Source organism: Gossypium hirsutum, chromosome D11 (genome assembly GCF_007990345.1).
Source record: "Gossypium hirsutum isolate 1008001.06 chromosome D11, Gossypium_hirsutum_v2.1, whole genome shotgun sequence".
NCBI classification, from domain to species: domain Eukaryota; kingdom Viridiplantae; phylum Streptophyta; class Magnoliopsida; order Malvales; family Malvaceae; genus Gossypium; species Gossypium hirsutum.
The window spans coordinates 9292760-9311946 of record NC_053447.1 but is presented as its reverse complement, the minus strand read 5'-3'; the positions used below and the strand labels follow the sequence as shown (position 1 = coordinate 9311946).

General features: G+C 35.9%; 3 protein-coding genes across 4 annotated transcripts; all 3 read right to left on the bottom strand.

The window, feature by feature from the left end:
• Positions 1-3113: 3113 nt before the first annotated feature.
• Positions 3114-4648, bottom strand: LOC107897019 (probable protein arginine N-methyltransferase 1). Its single transcript, XM_016822350.2, has 4 exons — positions 4396-4648; positions 4119-4234; positions 3826-3976; positions 3114-3708 (listed from the first exon to the last, which is right to left on the bottom strand). The coding sequence occupies exons 1-4, from the start codon at positions 4646-4648 to the stop codon at positions 3503-3505; spliced, it is 726 nt and encodes a 241-aa protein (XP_016677839.2). The 3' UTR covers positions 3114-3502.
• Positions 4649-8184: 3536 nt separating this feature from the next.
• On the bottom strand, positions 8185-11536 carry LOC107922813 (ras-related protein RABA3). 2 transcript variants are annotated; one of them, XM_041105956.1, is made up of 3 exons: positions 11014-11536; positions 9618-10091; positions 8185-8525 (listed from the first exon to the last, which is right to left on the bottom strand). In XM_041105956.1, the coding sequence occupies exons 1-2, from the start codon at positions 11265-11267 to the stop codon at positions 9635-9637; spliced, it is 711 nt and encodes a 236-aa protein (XP_040961890.1). In that variant the 5' UTR covers positions 11268-11536; the 3' UTR covers positions 8185-8525; positions 9618-9634. The 2 variants fall into 2 exon arrangements, with proteins under 2 accessions (XP_040961890.1, XP_016708473.1); XM_016852984.2 differs by lacking the exon at positions 8185-8525 and adding an exon at positions 9330-9446.
• Positions 11537-13362: 1826 nt separating this feature from the next.
• On the bottom strand, positions 13363-18940 carry LOC107924450 (calcium-transporting ATPase, endoplasmic reticulum-type). Its single transcript, XM_041105955.1, has 7 exons — positions 16566-18940; positions 16359-16480; positions 15650-15928; positions 15170-15553; positions 14968-15077; positions 14665-14893; positions 13363-14203 (listed from the first exon to the last, which is right to left on the bottom strand). Exons 1-7 carry the CDS (start codon positions 18031-18033, stop codon positions 13643-13645), a joined length of 3153 nt encoding a protein of 1050 aa, XP_040961889.1. The 5' UTR covers positions 18034-18940; the 3' UTR covers positions 13363-13642.
• Between the last annotated feature and the right edge of the window lie 247 nt (positions 18941-19187).

Here is a 19187-nt window from a genome sequence, read left to right as displayed (position 1 = left end):
TCTGCCGAAAACGTTAAAGTCATATGGGCTAGGGTTTTTTAATTTTGGGCCCATTTGTGATTGGGTTATTATTTGTATTTTATGGACTATTTGTGTTTGGAATTTTTTGGGCTTCCGAGTTTTGGGCCCCGGGCAAAATTGGGTTTCTACAGCTGCCCCTCTTTGCTCATTTTCGTGTAACGAGAATAGAGCAAAGACCAAGAAAGACCAAATTTGCCCGGGCTTGCCGAGCCTTGGCTTCTTTTGGTGCTTTTCTTCTTCAAGTAGCCTCGTTCTGTTCTGCTGTGTCTCGTTGCTTCAATCCACTTCACTGCGCTCCAGAGAAACAATGACTTAAATCTATTTTGCTGTAACTCCATGGGGATGAGATTTGTTGTTTTCTTCGTCTGCTCCACTACTGCTTAGGGAGATACGATTTGTGCTCTTCACTCTATTCCACTGTTGAATGCAGGGAGATAGAGTTATTGGCTTCAATGTACTCCACTGTAGTCAGGGAGGTAAAATCCGCCATTGTCGATCTGCTTTCTTCGATCTACTTCACCACCAGTATGGGAAGACAAGATCTGTGCAAAATTGGGCCCCGGGCAAAATTGGGTTTCTACAGCTCAGTCAGGGAGTTTTGGGCCCCGGGCAAAATTGGGTTTCTACTGCTTGCATTGTGTACATAAATAGCATTATATTCTTATACAATGATTCATTGGAATCTAATTCTGTTAATATATTTGATCCTTTGTTAAACATTGTTGCTGTAAACTGTTTATGTACTTTGGAAGGACTCAATGAAAGTCCACTTTTTGACCAACTTAGGGGTATGTATTGCTTGTTCAGGCTTTTTTTGTTTTGGGTTATTTGTATGTACAATCAACGATGAGTCGTCTGCAGAAATGGGTGAAAAAGATTTGGTGTGAGAAAGGGGACGTAGGACAGCCCTTTCGGAGTTGACCCAAGGCCTATCTTATTATTATTATTATTATTAGTTTCTCTCTGTTTGGGTGTTTCCCCTGTTTTAGCGCCAAACCTCCTAGTTTTGCTGCTGTATATGGCTACCCATTTTCTTAGCTTTTCTTCACTCATTATCGGCCATGATGTGATTGAACTACCAATGCCTTTTTGGCCGGGTTTGTCTCTACTTCTCGTCCGAATCAGCACAAATGGCAAATATTATTTCATGCCGATTAGTGAAATTTTCAAATCCTTATGAACCATAATTAGAAACTCCACCTTGATAATTAGATAAAACTTACCTATACCTAATTTACATTTACGAGCTGGCCCTAATTAAATTGTAAAGGAAAAGGATTTGGTCCATTCAAAATGTCAAACCTTCCTCGCTAAAATCTAGCATTCATTGTTGAAAAGCACATTGTTAAGATAAGAAAGTTGTTTGATTCCCACGTATTGATCATATACATCATCTTCTTAGAATAATTTCAGCAGGGTACCAATTGTAGCCTTTCTTTATCATTTCACTGTCCACATTTAAAAAAAAAATCCGTGTTTTGGATTCGGCAATTCCGCTTTTTAATTTCTTGTTTTTGTGCTATATATTATCTCCCCCTTAGATATCTTTTATAATCATGGAAGGTAGGAAGAAGCCAGCTAATTATGTTAATTAGGGTGTTGGATGCAGAATTGCCGGTTGCTAAATCGTTGGAGCAGTGGAGGCTTGTACCAAACTGGCTAATCGTTTGAAAAATGCTAACTGCGTTTGCCACCCGAGTAATGTCCCCACTATATGTACCACGCAGCTGTTGCCTATGCCTTCCATCATTAATTTGCCTCAATAATGAGCATGCATGCCCACGTTCAGTAGTAATTACACCATCACAAATCGTATTTCCAGCTCAACTACGCAGATAACTAAATTATATGTATAGCTCAGTTGCTCGTATCATATAGTAGTATTTTTGCAACATCTTCTTTTTCCTTTTAAAGATGCCTCTAAAATCTAAATTTTTTGGTTTAGTTGCTCTTTCCTATATATAACTAATTTATATGATGTTATAACACTTGGTAGCTGGGTTGGCCTTTGGGGTAGAACCAACAAACTCGTTATACATATACAAGGAAGCATATCAAATACAAGCAATAAGGAAATTAATATATGTATATTTTTTGGAGTTACTAAAAAAAGCCATTAATTTCACTTGGGTTCTTCTATATAGTGATGTATAAATATTTGGTTCAATTCTTATATTTATTGCATGTTTTAAATTAGAGGTGTATTGGATTAGAGGTGTATTGGATTAGAGGTGTATTGGGATTAGAGGTGTATTGGATTAGAGGTGTATTGGATTAGAGGTGTAATAGCTAATCCACTGTTTAGTTGAATGTAATGGAATAGAGGCGTAATAGTAATCTTGTGTTTGGTTGAATGGAATAGAGGTGTAATAGCATAATGGAAAAAACTAAAATGACTAGAATACCCTTAGCATAAAATTGTTTTGGTAAATGATTATTGTTATTGTTATTTAAATTTTAATAAGATTATTATTATCAGTAATAAATAATTTAATCATATTTTAACATAATTATTATTAAATATATTTTAATTAAAATATATAATTTATAATAAAATTCTTAATAATCAATATTCTTATATGAATTTACTCAAATCATAATATATGATACTATAAAATATAATTTGAAATAATTAATATTAAATATATTTTAATTAAAATATATGATTTAATAAAATTCTTAATATTAAATATTCTTATATGAATTTTCTAAAATCATAATATATAATACTATAAAATATAATTTAACATAATTATTATTAAATATAAGTTAATAAAAATATATAATTTATCATCATACTATAGATAAATATTGAAATTTGTCACTGTACTTTATTTTTATTTATATTTGCCGTTATTTTTTTAAAAAATGAGTAAATTTGTAACTTAATTTTTATGTTATTGAATTTTACCACTAAAATTTAAATTTTATTAATTTTTGCCACTAACTCTTATTTTTTAGTTAAACTCTTATTTTAAATTTATATTGAATTTTTATTTTTTTAAATTACAAATATCTTCATTTAACTTAACGAGTAAATATAATTCTTGACTTTCCTTTCTCATCATCTAAACAAAAGCACAATAAACAAATTGTCAAAAAGAAACCCAAATCCAATAGTTGGGAGATTCAAAAGCTTTCTCCAATAATGTGTTTCTTCTATAAGAAACAATGCTTATAAGCAGCTTGTCAAAGCTCAAAATCTATTTAGTCCTATGTCATACATCCAATGTCATTTGTATATATGCTCCCTCACATCAGCACAAAACACAAGACTCAATATGAAGCATACATGAGAAGAAAACAGTTGGATTGAGTTAATGAAGTACATGCATCTTATGTGTTTTTCTTTCTCAGGGAAAACCTTTCGAGAAAAAAGAAAGTAGAAAAGGAATTAAAAAAATGTTGGTGAAACATTTGAGGAACATGCAAACAAGGTATCCTACAGCTAGTAGTGGTGATGAAATACTCTGCAACAAAATCAGCGCATCTTATAGAATTGAACTCTCGAAACCACACATCGTCGTCCGCTCAATGAATATTTAACCATTATATCAACGTCTCGGGGATTCTTCTTGTTTGGTGCAACAGTCATGCTCCCAATTATTGTCTCCCCTTTACAGATGGTTAACACATCCTCTAGATATAGGACTGTTTGCTTCCAATGGGTAGCTCGCGATCTTGGTCCTGCATTTTGTATTTGCCATTAGCCAAGGCAAAGTTCTTCTAGGCTGGCTTGCTGATTTCTATTCTTAGATAAAATGGAAAGGACAAAGGATGGAGAATTTTGATGTAGATACAAACCTGTAGAAAAACCCATCAATTTGTGGCATTTGGTAAACGAAACATCAAAATATGCAACGAAAGCATGGATGTAATCATCACGCTCTGCAATAAGCTTGAAAGGTGCAGTGAAAGAAGCATCCCCAAGAACCATCTTAGAAATATCCATTGTCTGAAACCAGAAAACCAAAATAAATAATTCAGTTGTACTCCAAACACATTATTTTGTAAAATAATTTCCAATAAGTGTTCATATATATAGATACCCAATGATATATACATACATACAGGAATATGCTTGTGTATTTTCTCACCTTGAGAAGGTGGCAATTTGTTACAATTTGTTTCTGGTCAACCGTGTCAACAAGAGGTTCCATCATAGCTTGCTTTTTTATACAACTCATGTCAAAGCCATAAACATTATTCCAAACTGTAGCAAGATGATGCCATGTAGAAAAGATGGGGTATATATAAGAATACAAAAAGTTGAATTGCAATGAAACACAATAGAAAAACTCGTTGAAAGTTATACAAATACATATGAACATGAATACCTAGATTTATATCAATTTAGCAGTCTGTTATACTCACATTCGATCTTGTCGTCTTTGTACTCGGCATCCTCAATTGCTGTCAAGTAAAGAGAAGCTTCATCTGGTAGCACAACTCCATCATCAACCTGACACGGGTGAAGGAATAAGAACTTTGATTGTAAAGAATGTAGCTTATAAGAACCCAACAAAAGTTTTGCTTTGATGAGCAAGAGTAAAAATAAATTTAAAAGGCCCAGCCCGTTCACCACACGAAATAATAAGGAAGTAAACTGCTCAAGAGAGCTTGACATGATGATGGAGTTAAAATCTCAATCAATTAACAGTTATAGCAGGGATCTAAGCTACTTTCTGCAAATCATAGCATGCAACAGAGAATTTAACTAACAAAGTAGCTAGCTGCCCCCAACCACACGAAGCAATACAAGAAGACACAACAATTTTAAAAACTTCACCATCAGGCAAGCCATTTGTTTCAACAACTTGTTTAGCCATGTCAGCCATATGGGAGCATTCAACCTAGGAAAGGGAAAAATATGAACAGCATTTGACAAATAAGAGATAGACGCCAGGAGTGTAAGAATTTAGAACAAACAGAATCCGGCAAACATTTCACTCGGAACTGATTGATGATATAATTGAATTATTGAATCCAATCACAGAGAACTATTTACCTAATGAACTAATCCTACTACAGCTGCTAGCTTAACTACTCTTGAACAATAAACACCAAACAGGTCCAAACCCCAGCATTAACAAGCACAAAAAAAATATTATAGAGGGAACAAATGCCCATGGAAAGGGTAAAGAAACCTCATAAATTCATCAAGCAAACAACTCGCAACAAGAACCATTAATAAATGGTACAAATTAACTACCAAAATTGAACAACATTTTCCCAGATATTTACTCAAGCCCACATTTATTTAGACCAAACAATATAACTTTATATAGGACGCAATAGAGATGGAGAGAACCTGAAGGTTATGGGATTTGATATAGCTCCAGATATGCTTAACAGCATCGGAACGGGAAGCCTCTGGGGCTCCAAGGAATCGAGCCAAAGTAGGAGAAACAGGGGTAAGTTTAAAAATCCCAGAGGGTCGAGTGGTAGTTCGAGGAGTAGCTGGTTTTTCAGTCTTGGGTTTTGAAGCAATTTACATTGCTAATTAAAACAGAGAAAACGAGACAATTTACATTGCAATCGAGTTCCAATTTCCACCAGCAACAAAAACCTTTAAGAAATAGAAATCTACTCGGAACTTAAGCTAATTAAAATACAGGAATCCATATAAATTTGAGAGCAAAAGAGAGTTAGAAATATGAATTTACCTTTCCAGTTGCAGTAAACTCCGAAAATAAAAGGTTGAGAAGGCCAAGCGTCGATTCTATTGTAATCTTCAGCAAAAGAAAGACAGAAGGAAGAAACAGAAGACGGAAAGGGGAAGCAGGAGGGTAAAACAGGGTCTAAAACTCAAGCAGCACCTAATCTGAGAAAGAGGAACGTAATAGAAATCGGTGGATTTTGGGGATTAGGGGTGTAATGTAATAGACGGATATTAGCCAATACCCTGAACCAAACAGAGGATTGAAGTGGGATTAAATGGGGCCCACCGATTAGGGGTGTATTGGCATAACCAATACACCCAACCAAACATGGTGTAAGTCTCTTCAATTTTACTGCTTGCATTGTGTACATAAATAGCATTATATTCTTATACAATGATTCATTGGAATCTAATTCTGTTAATATATTTGATCCTTTGTTAAACATTGTTGCTGTAAACTGTTTATGTACTTTGGAAGGACTCAATGAAAGTCCACTTTTTGACCAACTTAGGGGTATGTATTGCTTGTTCAGGCTTTTTTTGTTTTGGGTTATTTGTATGTACAATCAACGATGAGTCGTCTGCAGAAATGGGTGAAAAAGATTTGGTGTGAGAAAGGGGACGTAGGACAGCCCTTTCGGAGTTGACCCAAGGCCTATCTTATTATTATTATTATTATTAGTTTCTCTCTGTTTGGGTGTTTCCCCTGTTTTAGCGCCAAACCTCCTAGTTTTGCTGCTGTATATGGCTACCCATTTTCTTAGCTTTTCTTCACTCATTATCGGCCATGATGTGATTGAACTACCAATGCCTTTTTGGCCGGGTTTGTCTCTACTTCTCGTCCGAATCAGCACAAATGGCAAATATTATTTCATGCCGATTAGTGAAATTTTCAAATCCTTATGAACCATAATTAGAAACTCCACCTTGATAATTAGATAAAACTTACCTATACCTAATTTACATTTACGAGCTGGCCCTAATTAAATTGTAAAGGAAAAGGATTTGGTCCATTCAAAATGTCAAACCTTCCTCGCTAAAATCTAGCATTCATTGTTGAAAAGCACATTGTTAAGATAAGAAAGTTGTTTGATTCCCACGTATTGATCATATACATCATCTTCTTAGAATAATTTCAGCAGGGTACCAATTGTAGCCTTTCTTTATCATTTCACTGTCCACATTTAAAAAAAAAATCCGTGTTTTGGATTCGGCAATTCCGCTTTTTAATTTCTTGTTTTTGTGCTATATATTATCTCCCCCTTAGATATCTTTTATAATCATGGAAGGTAGGAAGAAGCCAGCTAATTATGTTAATTAGGGTGTTGGATGCAGAATTGCCGGTTGCTAAATCGTTGGAGCAGTGCAGGCTTGTACCAAACTGGCTAATCGTTTGAAAAATGCTAACTGCGTTTGCCACCCGAGTAATGTCCCCACTATATGTACCACGCAGCTGTTGCCTATGCCTTCCATCATTAATTTGCCTCAATAATGAGCATGCATGCCCACGTTCAGTAGTAATTACACCATCACAAATCGTATTTCCAGCTCAACTACGCAGATAACTAAATTATATGTATAGCTCAGTTGCTCGTATCATATAGTAGTATTTTTGCAACATCTTCTTTTTCCTTTTAAAGATGCCTCTAAAATCTAAATTTTTTGGTTTAGTTGCTCTTTCCTATATATAACTAATTTATATGATGTTATAACACTTGGTAGCTGGGTTGGCCTTTGGGGTAGAACCAACAAACTCGTTATACATATACAAGGAAGCATATCAAATACAAGCAATAAGGAAATTAATATATGTATATTTTTTGGAGTTACTAAAAAAAGCCATTAATTTCACTTGGGTTCTTCTATATAGTGATGTATAAATATTTGGTTCAATTCTTATATTTATTGCATGTTTTAAATTATTAGCTCCCCCCTAAATTGGTATAAACTATAAAGTAAAAATAAATGGAAAAGTAAGGTTATGTTTGATAAAATGAAAAATCAAGTGTTGAAAAAATAAATATAAAAAAATTGAGTGTTTATTTAAATTATAAAATCTATTTGGTATGAATATAATTAGATTTTTTAATATATAATCTTAAATGAAATAGAATAGAATAAAATAAAAATAATAAAAATTATTCTATTTATCATTTTTCACATTTTTTTAAAAATAGTTCTATCCTATTAAAAAATTAAATTGTTAAAAATATTAATTTTTAATTGATTGGTCAATATAAATTTAATTATCTTATTCCGTGTAGACTTGTACCTCAAAGATTTTTTAGTAGCATTTCATCTCTTTTTCGTTTCTTTTTCCTCTTAAATTGCTTTGCATTTTCTTTCTCCAAAAAAAAAAAAAAGCAGTAAAGTTGCTTTGTATTTTTGTTGTATGGAATCATTGAAAATTAAACACACCATACAGATGGGCTGTTAGATATACCTTTTTTTTTTTAAATATTCCTAGAAAAGAAGCAAAGTTTGCACATCCTAGCTGTCTATAATAATAATATCACATTAAAAGATAAATTAAGTTGCAAAATAATACTTAATTTCATCAGTCGGAGTTTTTATTTTCTAAGTCAAGTTTTATTAATCAAAGTGAAACATACTCATAGTAACAAAAGCTAGGAAAGTAACGGTCAACACACCTAAAAATCTCCTCCCATACAACCCGAGTCACAAAAAACACCTAAAGCAAATTGCAATCACCCTATATACATGATCAACAGCTCCACGTCCACGATAAACTCAAATCCCTCAGTCGACAGAAACCCAAGTCAAATAGATATAGTTCTTTTAAAATAAAGCATTTGTCCAGAGTGAGGAAGCCGTGCATCAACTACGACATCACAAGAACTCAATCTCAAGATTCCAATAAGACTTCTCAAACATCAGCATCTAATGATTCACAGGATGATAGACTGAATTCTTTTAAAATTAAATTTCTTAACGTCTGCTTTAGAGGAGTATGAACGGGCTGTTATTCTTGGCTAGAGAAGCCGATGGGTATGTAAGACAATAAACATACTATGAGAGTGCCGGAACCGATGTTTAAGTTAATGAAGGTGAAAGACCTTTTCGGAAAAGACTTCAAGCAGAGTAATAGTAGCTAGAGTTAAGTAAGGATGTCCTTGAAGTGGGTATATACCTAGTTATTTATATCTCGGGCTCCTTGGTATCGTTAGACTAGGACCAAGACATTCCTCCTATGTGATTTGGCTAAGATTGTTGACCTTTTTCCTATGGGATTGTCAAGCTCATTTGTTAATCCCACTCCTTGACCTATGACAGTCCTCCACTTCATTTGTTGATCCTACTCCTGGATCTATGATAATGGTTGTTTATAGTCTGACATATCGTGGGAGGCTTGATCTTCTTGAGTATATAGATATATATTGGTTTGATGCTTATTCTCTTGAACCTTAAATTTATTTTCTTGAGTTGATATAATACAACTTTAAGGTTATAATGATAAAAACAAAAACACATATTCAAATAAAAAATGAAAATTTAACTTAATTATTCAATATTTTAAGTGGAAAAAATATTTGGACCCAAATACAAATTCAAGTTTGGACCAATTTTTGACCACTCACATTTCTACCAAACATGAAAAACAAAAACATTAAAAACTTAGCTGAACTAGTCCAACAGCTTTGTACCTCAATTAAAGTTTCAGTTATAATTTCATTACAATGAAGAATAAGCAAGAACAATCAGGCATGGAGCCTGGCGCAGGTCTGCACCCCAGCAACTAGAACTGGCCATATCAAACCAAAAAAAGAGGACTCAAAGACAGTATCCCTAAACCATAACTATTTCCCTATATTTATATTCATAAATATAATATGCCATATGATTTAAATGTAAAACAACCCAAGAGCACAAAAGAAAATATAAAATAAAATAAGGTTAATAAAGCAAACATTACCTTAAATGAAAAGAAGATCAGCAAGAGCAGGTAGATAATTTTTTCATCTCACTTATTTCTAAATCAGGACCAGCGATGACCTCAATCTTAGATCCTTTCAACGCGGTGGCGTGATCAGCACCGTTGAGTTTTCCATTCCCACATTCCAAGGATTTTTTACAAAGCACACCGTAAATCTCACCCAGCAGCTTGAAAAAAGCTTTATCCACATTGTCACCGCTAAGAGCGGACGTCTCGGCGAAGAATAGGCCCTGATCCTCTGCGAACTCAACAGCGTCTTCAGTTGGAACGGCTCTGAGGTCCACTAGATCAGCTTTGTTCCCAATGAGCATGATGGCGATGGAACTGTCGGCGTGGGCACGTAGTTCTTCCACCCATCTGGCCACGTGATCGAAGCTCTGCCGCTTGGTGATGTCGTACACTAGCATTGCCCCCAAGGCACCTCTATAATACGCACTTGTAACTGCTCGGTACCTGCCCGCCCACACCCAATTGCGAAATGCAAAAACATTGGCTTCAAAAATAACTGGATAGTTTCACACTTTTTCGTTTATGGATTTTAGATTTTAGCCAGCATTGGTAAATTATGCGATTGTAGCAGTGCAGTGGATAAGTTGTTGGGTTAGCTGATATTTTAATATTAATTTTAACTATTTTATTTTATAACTACAAGTGTGGTAAGAATTAGAATAGTTAGTTTAATGATTAGATGGCTAATCCACCGACCGCAATAACTTCTTCTGCTCCTTTGCATGTAATGTAGTGAACTACATTTTAATTTTGATAAGAAGCTATATTCAAAGGAATCCAGCTAGTTTTGGACTGAAATTAAGCTTTGTTTTTCACTGGTCAAAAGCAGCCCAAGATTCCTAGTGGTGTGGCCAGTGGCGGGCCAAACCACCGAAATCAACGAGATTATGAATTGAATTAATTCCTAGTAGTGTAGAGTAGGTAATCTGATGACCTCACTTGGCCATCAATTTCCCTTGAATTAAATATCCGATCCACATTCTCATTGAGAATGCAAGGATAATCCTGCTAAAAGTGATCCAATTAGCCTTCATATTTTTCACCATGATGCAACCACATATCTTTTTGCCCTTTGTTTGTTTACTTGAAAAAGAGACAAAATTAGTGAATCACACCATTCCCGTTAAAATATTCAACTATATGAGATTACAGCAATCTAAAATTCGGGGCAAGTGCGGTCCCAAATGTAAAATTTCATCCCAAGATAAATTATGTTTTCTTGCAGGCTGTAGCATTTGAAAATGCCATCTCTGAACTCACCAGATTGATTATTATATGTATTAACTTAAAGAAATCTGTGTTACAGAATCTCAAAGTCAGAGATCCTACACTACAGGTACAGGGAAAAAGGAGGAAAGAAGCTAACCTTTCTTGGCCAGCGGTATCCCAGATCTGTGCTTTGATGACTTTGCTCTTAATGGTAACCGTCCTGGTCTGGAACTCAACCCCAATGGTGGACTTGGAATCAAAGCAAAACTCGTTCTTGGTAAACCTGGACAGAATCTGAGTCTTGCCAACAGCCGAGTCACCGATCACCACCACTTTGAACACGTAATCTATTTTCTCAGGCGCATGTTCTTGATGATTCTCAACCTCAACACCATTCATCTCTTCATTCATTTTCACTCCTCACTTCTTACTACCTATCAACCACTACAGCCAACAAAAAAACTGACACAGACCCCTTCTCTTGCTAGTGATGCTAGTGTTTATAATTAAATAGGAAGCTTCAATTTGGCATTGTTCTTGGCCTCTAGTGGTGGAGGGTCAGTGGGAGTAAGTAAAGAGACAGAGGCAGGGCAAAAGATGTATCAGACAAGACTGGTATGCAAGGGTTGTAGTCACACCACTCACTGATAAAAAAGAAAGTTATGGCAATACGGTCCTGTCCTTATCTCTCTATTAATGGCTTATAGTGAGTGTACGATCGTTGTTTTTATTATTAATTTACTTAAGAGAATGATGGAGGGAGCATAAGCTAACCATTCGGCAGAAAAGCCATATTTATATTAATCTTTATTTTTGCTTAATGGGGGCATTGGGATCTTTTAAACTGGACACACTCAACAATGATCTCGTAATTCCCGGCATCATCTCCGGATGAAAGCTAACTGTTCTCACTTAGTTAAAGTGCTTTGGCAAAAGTTAATTGATGCAAAAGGTGTTTGCCTTGTTCCTTGAAAACCTAATCAATGAAATTTTTTTAAACCTTGGTTTAGGGTAACTAGTAGCTTAATTCCCAAGCATCCTTGTCATTTCATAACTACGGCTCATCTCATGTTGTGTAGATGATTAAGAGTGCCTGAGATGATCAAAGCAAATATGGGGGTCTAGCTGAAAAAACCAGGCCATGTAAGCAAGTTAGCATTGAAGGAGAGGGTAGGGCCAATAGCAGATCAACCAACCATTTTCTTGATCCCAATTTAATACATTCGAGGTACCAAAAAAAAATATGGGAGGGGTTGTTGTTCCTTTTCTCAGTTTAATAATTTAATAGGCTTCAAATCTTCAAGTCTTGAATTATTTTGCTGAGATCCTGTCATGGTCCATCTGATAGCATTGCGATTTTATACAACTAAATTTGGGTGCTAAATTATTATTCCATGTGTACATAGTTAAAGCATGGCAATAAGCAACGTAAAGGAAGTGAAGGTTCTAAAAACTTTGGCCTTTGTAGACCTTCCAATGTTTTGCACCGACAAAGCTTCAGCACAGTAGATTCCCAAGAACAAATGATGAAAGAAAAGACCCCTCTCTTCCTGTTGCCCACTGACAGAAATTCTCTTGCATCAATTACTAAAATTAAATGGATGTGCATTTATCATCTAAAAGATTCCGACCCAAAACAGTTCATTACATTATTATTATTTGTGCAAAGCTTATCAGCTATAATTGCAGTTGTTAGTACTATTAAAACGACATTGTTATGGTCGCATTGTAAGAAATGAAGGTACAGGAAAAAGAAGAGATCTTGATCCTCCTGAAACAATGAACGAGGGGCCACCAGTTATATGCAGTCCAAATAATGTTGCTTCTTTAGGATCCCAATTGAAGCTTTTGGAGCTGGGTCCGGTCAGGAGATACCTCAAACAATGGACAAAAGGCAGACTACAATTGGTGGATTTTGTAAAAATGTATGCTCTTGATTTTGATCTCATCGTTTTGGGCTACCCATATACCTTTTAGGGGTTTTATAGGCCTAAATGAGAAAGAAAGAGGTGTACTGAAACGGACCTGATTCACGAGCTTTGGTAACCAAGAGATGTGTTTGCCTTCAGCAGAATTTAAGTATCTGAACTATATCTATCTTTTTCTCTTATAGTATCTATTTTTTTTTTGTCCAACTATATATTTGAAATATTATTTTCATCCTGGTTTATTCTAATAAAAGTTACTAATAAGAACATGGCACATTCTTGATAACATGGGTAATTTTTGAAGTGAAATGAGACAAAAATGTTAATTTAAATACCAAAATTCGAAGACAAAATATGATTTAAGCCTTTTAGCTTCAACCCAAACTCTGAATTATGAAGACATGAAACCAAAATCGCAACAGTGGGTTGTTTGATTCAGTTCTTACCTCGTATTCAAGTTATTTCAATGTTATTCAAGGTTGAAACTTTTGAGGGTATCAGCTATCTAGCACCATAGTATGTATTAAACTAGACAAATAATTAAGATAAGCATTAGTCATACATGGAATCCAGTGTAATTGCAACATATGGAACTAACATATTCAACAGTAGGAGCCCAATGTTCTCCAGGTTGTCCAAAAATACAACTTGAAAGGAAGACTAGTTAGGGGAGTTAAACTGCATCATTTTGTTAATGTTAACGAATAAACTTTACTACTGCGTTTCTTTTAGATGCTAAAACATCGGCCAAAAAGAAATGAGCTAAGAATACAATTTAACATGGTACCAGTATTTCCCTTACATCTTTCAGTATAGCCTTTGGTAAATCTCTTCACCAAATTGTAACCTGATGCTGCTTTATGCTGTTTTCTCCTTTACTCTGTATCTTTGACTCCTTCCAACAAATTTAAGAATCTCATCAATAAGTATTACGGGTACTGAGACCAGAATCACCAAGAACCATTCATTCAAACTCAATGGAGCAACAGCGAATATATCTGCCAAGAATGGAACGTAGAGTATAAGGCAATGGAGTCCAAATGAGACTGACATGGCCACCAAAAGCCAAGGGTTCCTCCAAGGTGGCAACATAAGCAGGCTGCTGTCTTCAGAAAGCGCGTTCAGGGAATTGAACATTTCAATAGCTACTAACACCGACAATGACAGAGTCATTGCCTTCACTTTACCAGCGGTGAAGTAGTCACATGGGTTTGAGAAAGTGATCAGTTGGCCTCCACCAACCATATATGGAGCCACAGTGAAATTTGACCATGTGGAGCACTCTCCCCAGTTATGAAGCTGAGACAGTTCAACTAGTGTGTGCCCATCACTCACAAGGTTGATACCCATAAAAGAAGCCCGAGTGTACCACAAGATGAAGATGCCAACAGTTGCTATGCCCACATATGAACCTATTATCTGCAATTGAACAAGATGCAAAACAGTAGTCAATTTCAGGGTTACTGGTTTCCTAATAAAAAAACATAGGTTCGTGGATAAATGCATCCATCTTTGAATTGAGATAGCACAAGTAGTTAATAGCCTCTATTACTCTTGACAATGTCAAAAAAAAAACACTAAGACTATCAGCACTACTGCAATGGATGCTTGCTGACTGGTAAATGACATGAGAACACTGTTCCAAGAAGGAAAGGAAATTGGGACGCATTAAAACTATTGTGATGCCATCAAAGAGAGAGGGATTATTGGAAAACAATATTCAATATACAAGATAAAAGATAATATTATGTCAAGAAGGATGGTTCTCCTTAACCATTTAACCGTTTAAGATTTCTTAACTTTTCTTGCCTACCTTTTAGTAGGCTTAAAGATATCATAATATTACCCAGAGAAGTCCAAGAGGAAGGATCAATACTAACCAAGTAACGGAAGAGGACCCAAGAGTTAATGAGAGCATCATCACTTCTGCGTGGTGGCTTGTGCATTATCCCAATATCTGGAGGATTAAACCCAAGAGCTGTTGCAGGAGGACCATCAGTAACCAAATTCACCCATAAAAGTTGCACAGGTATCATACATTCTGGTAACCCCAAAGCAGCAGTCAAGAATATGGATATTACTTCTCCAACATTGGATGATATCATGTACCTGTGAATTTTTAAATGAATAAATAAGGCATTTCTTAATTGTTCAAGGGAAATCAGTAGAGCTAATCAACATGCCTTATGAAAGCTTTCATATTGTTATAAATTGAGCGACCCTCAGCAACAGCTGAAACAATGGTGCTAAAGTTGTCATCCGCCAAAACCATATCAGAAGCTTCTTTGGCGACCTGGAGCATTGAACAATGAGCATGTTTAATCTAAAAGTCTACAAGAATCAAGATTCCAATTCCAAGCATAAGAAACAAGGTAATATATTAACCTCTGTTCCAGTTATGCCCATTGCAATTCCAATGTCAGCCAGTTTGAGAGCAGGTGCATCATTCACACCATCTCCAGTCATTGCGACGATTTCCCCCATCTCTTTTAGCATCCTAACAATTTCTTGCTTATGCCTAGGCTCAGCACGAGAGAATACCTTCCCCCCTGGCTTTGACAAAGTTTCGATTTGTTGGGAAGGGGAAAGAGCCATGAACTCTTTACCAGTAAAACTTTTCCCTCTAAGATCCTCTCCGTCAGAAAATAATTTAATTTCACGACAGATAGCCTCAGCTGTGGATTTATTATCTCCAGTTATCACCATAACTCTAATCCCCGCTCCTTTACAATCTTCAATTGCTTTGTGAACTTCATCTCGTGGAGGATCCTATAAAATGGATATGGCAAATGACATCTCCAGAAATCATTAAGTTGAAATTTTATTAACTAAAATGAGAAACAAAAGCTGTTATAATATGCTTACCCTCAGACCAACAACCCCTACAAAAACCAAGTCATTTTCAATGGAACAGTAGCAAGCTGGATCAAGTAACTTCTTATGAGCAGGATGATTCTCAGAATAGTAGTCTGAAAATTCTCCCAGGTCCTCTTTATATGCCAATCCTAAGCATCGCAATCCCTTTGAACTCATCTCTGTTTGTCTTGAAAGCAATAGTTGCCTACAAGGTTCATCCATAGGAGCAAGAGATCCATCTGCAAGTTGCACATGTGTGCTACGCTCCAGTAAACTCTCAACTGCGCCCTACAGGCAATGAGCATTGATTTAAAATCAAAGAAAGGGCATAACAAATCATTTATAATATTAAAAATGTGAAAACTTAAATAATGGTTGATAGCCGCGGGTGCTCTCCAAAGAGGTAAATGGTTGGCCATGAAATGTGGTCCATTCCCATGGGTGCGAATTGAACCCCCAACCTCATGATTAAGGGATGAGGTGAGCAACCACCACACCACGGTTTATAATTCCTTTTTTTTAATTAATTATTTGGGAGAGTTATGTGATTCAAAACTATATTGACTTTAAGAACTGTCCAGAGCAGAAAACAAACAGCAGAAAAGTCAGTTCTTTTAAGTTTTAACTCAAGCAGCAACTCATCAACAAACACCAGAAAACAAGCAGTTGCTGTTTTGTGAGTTCTGCCAACACTGAATGAAAAAAATACGACAGTCACCTTGGCAAGTAGTCGGTTTTGCCCAGCAGCCTCTCTGACAATAATGCTACTAGACTTTCGTACACGATCAAACTCCAATGTTGCAACCCTTTTTGACCTTTTGATCCACCACTCACAGCAACCTATATTTCACTATATATCATAAATCAAAGTGCAATAGAATGCCTGACAAGTAACATACAAAGAACTAGAAAGCTTTCAGCTCACCTAGTTTAACTGTGCTTCGGTCAATCAAATAGTTTGCAACAAGTTCTGAGTCCCGGATTTTGCTTCTCATCTTGGCATCTGGGACTCCCATCTTCTCAGCCAAAACCTTCAAAGCTGCTTCTGTTGGCAAACCTGTAGCTCGGAAGAGACGACCATCACAGAAAATCCCAGCATCATTACAAACCGCACATATTTCTGCCATGACTTGTAAGTTAGCATCCATATTGTAGCAAGTCCAATCAACAATTCCACCATCCTTAGGATCATAGGTTGTGCCTTTGACATGGAAAATACGAGAAGTGGTGGTTTTCCCACCAAGGGTAAAGAACTCTGCAACAGACATTTGATTCGTGGTCAAAGTCCCAGTTTTATCCGAGCAAATCACAGTAGTGCATCCTAAGGTTTCAACACTAGGAAGCTTCCGTACAATTGCATTCTTCTGAGCCATTTTTCTAGTACCAAGAGCTAAAGAGGTTGTGATTACAGCAGGAAGGCCTTCTGGAATTGCAGCCACTGCAAGGGCAACAGCTATCTTGAAATAATAAGTGCATTTCTCAAAAGAAAAACGAAAATTTGCAGGCCATCCGTCCACCATATCGTATGAGAGGAAGTTTTTGTAATTGATAAGCCACACAATGAGACAAACAATCCCAATTGCAGTTGTAAGCCTGCTCCCGAATTCATCCAACTTCTTCTTCAAAGGTGTGTCACTCTCTTCTAAAGAGGCCTCGTGTATTTGCCTCTGTATTTTCCCAATCTCAGTGTTCATTCCAGTGCAAACAACGATACAGACACAGCAACCATTCACCACAGTCGTGCCTGCGAAAACTATATTTTCTTTTGCCTGCAACTCACATTCCTTCTGAAATATAGGACTAGTACCTTTCAGAACAGGCATTGCCTCTCCAGTTAGTGCACTTTGCTCTAATCTCAAGGTTGATGTTTTCAGAGCTGCTATTCTCATATCAGCAGGAACTTTATCACCAACCTGCAATTCCACTATGTCCCCGGGGACAAGCTCCCGAGCTGGCAAGTCTGGTACAAGGAACCCATCTCTTAATACCTTCCCAGATTCACATTGCATCTCCTTAAGGGCCTCAAGTGCCTTCTCAGCATTAGTCTCTTGCCATACTCCAACAATGGCATTAAGGAATAAAATCAATACAATCACAAAAGGCTCAACGTAGGCCTCGAAACCGGACTCCTCAGATTCACTTCCATGCATATATGCTAAAAGAAAAGATATAAAAGCTGCAACAAGGAGTATCTTTACAAGCATGTCATCAAATTGTTCTAATACAAGCAGCCATAAGGGCTTCCCTTTCTCTTTGGCAAGCTCATTCCAACCATACTTCTCGCGCTGCTTTTCCACTTTGTAACTGCTTAAACCCTTGTCTAGTCTTACATCGTACTCTTTTAAACAATGCTCAACAGACCATGACCACGCAGGAAATGCTCTCTCCTCCATTGAATCCTCAGCCTTGGTTATCACCCCAAAGTACAAATTCCTTCAATTTTGCCTCAAACCCTTATAGTTTTCTTTCAAAACAGGAAAAAAAATGAAGCTTGAACTACAACTAGGTAAGAAGAAAGAGACTAAAAAAAAAAGAAAACAACTTTGCACTAATAGCAATTAAACAAAGATATAAACGAAGGTTGAAACGTTAGTGCTAAAACAGAACAGAAACCCAGCATTAACTTCATTCAAGGAGCATGAAATTTTGTCCAATTACAGTATAAAGAGAGGTATCAATTACCCAACAACAAAAAGGCAAAGTTCTTTCTCTACCTACTCTTTTAAGTATCAAAAGACCAACCACCTACCTAGCCACCATGGCAATAATTGATCCCTACTGAACAGAGGAATTACAAGACAGCAAATTTGACAAAGACCAAATAACCCAGAAAGTGAAAAAAAAAAAAAAACCCCGCTTATAGTGGCACTTAACTGTCTACAATAGATTAAAAACCGTAATGTAGTTAACCATATCACAAAAAACCAAAATAAAATATTAATAAAAAAGTGCAAAATAACAAATAATAATAATAATAATAATAATAAAACTTACCTATAAAACAGAAACAGACATGAAATGAGCATGACACGGAATACTTCTTATACGAAAACTTCAGCGTATATAATAATAACAAATAATCATAATAAAAGAGGTAAAAAGAAAGAAATATATAACCTTTGAATAACAGTTAGACCAAGAAAAACCAAAAGAATGGCTTGAAAACAAAGCAAAGTTGAAAGAACATTTTTTTTTGTTCTCTATTTTCTTTAATTTTTAAAAGAAATAATAATTCTTCCCATATTAAAAAGAAAAGTTGGGTTGTTCTTGGTCAGTCTTTTGATCTTCTGTGGCTCTGCTTTTTCAAATTTTGCTTTTAGAATTCCTGCATTTGTAAATAACAGAAGTTCGTTTATTTTACCATAATGCCCTCGACTTTTAATGGGCCCTGTAGCTTACTGGGTTGACGATTCGGCCGTATTCGATTACCATAGCCGTACGGTGCACAAGACATCCGTGCTCTTCATTTATAAATAGTAATGAAAATAAAAACTCCTTTCTTTCTTTTTTTTTTTGCTTTTGAAAAAAAAAAAGAAAAAAATTTTAA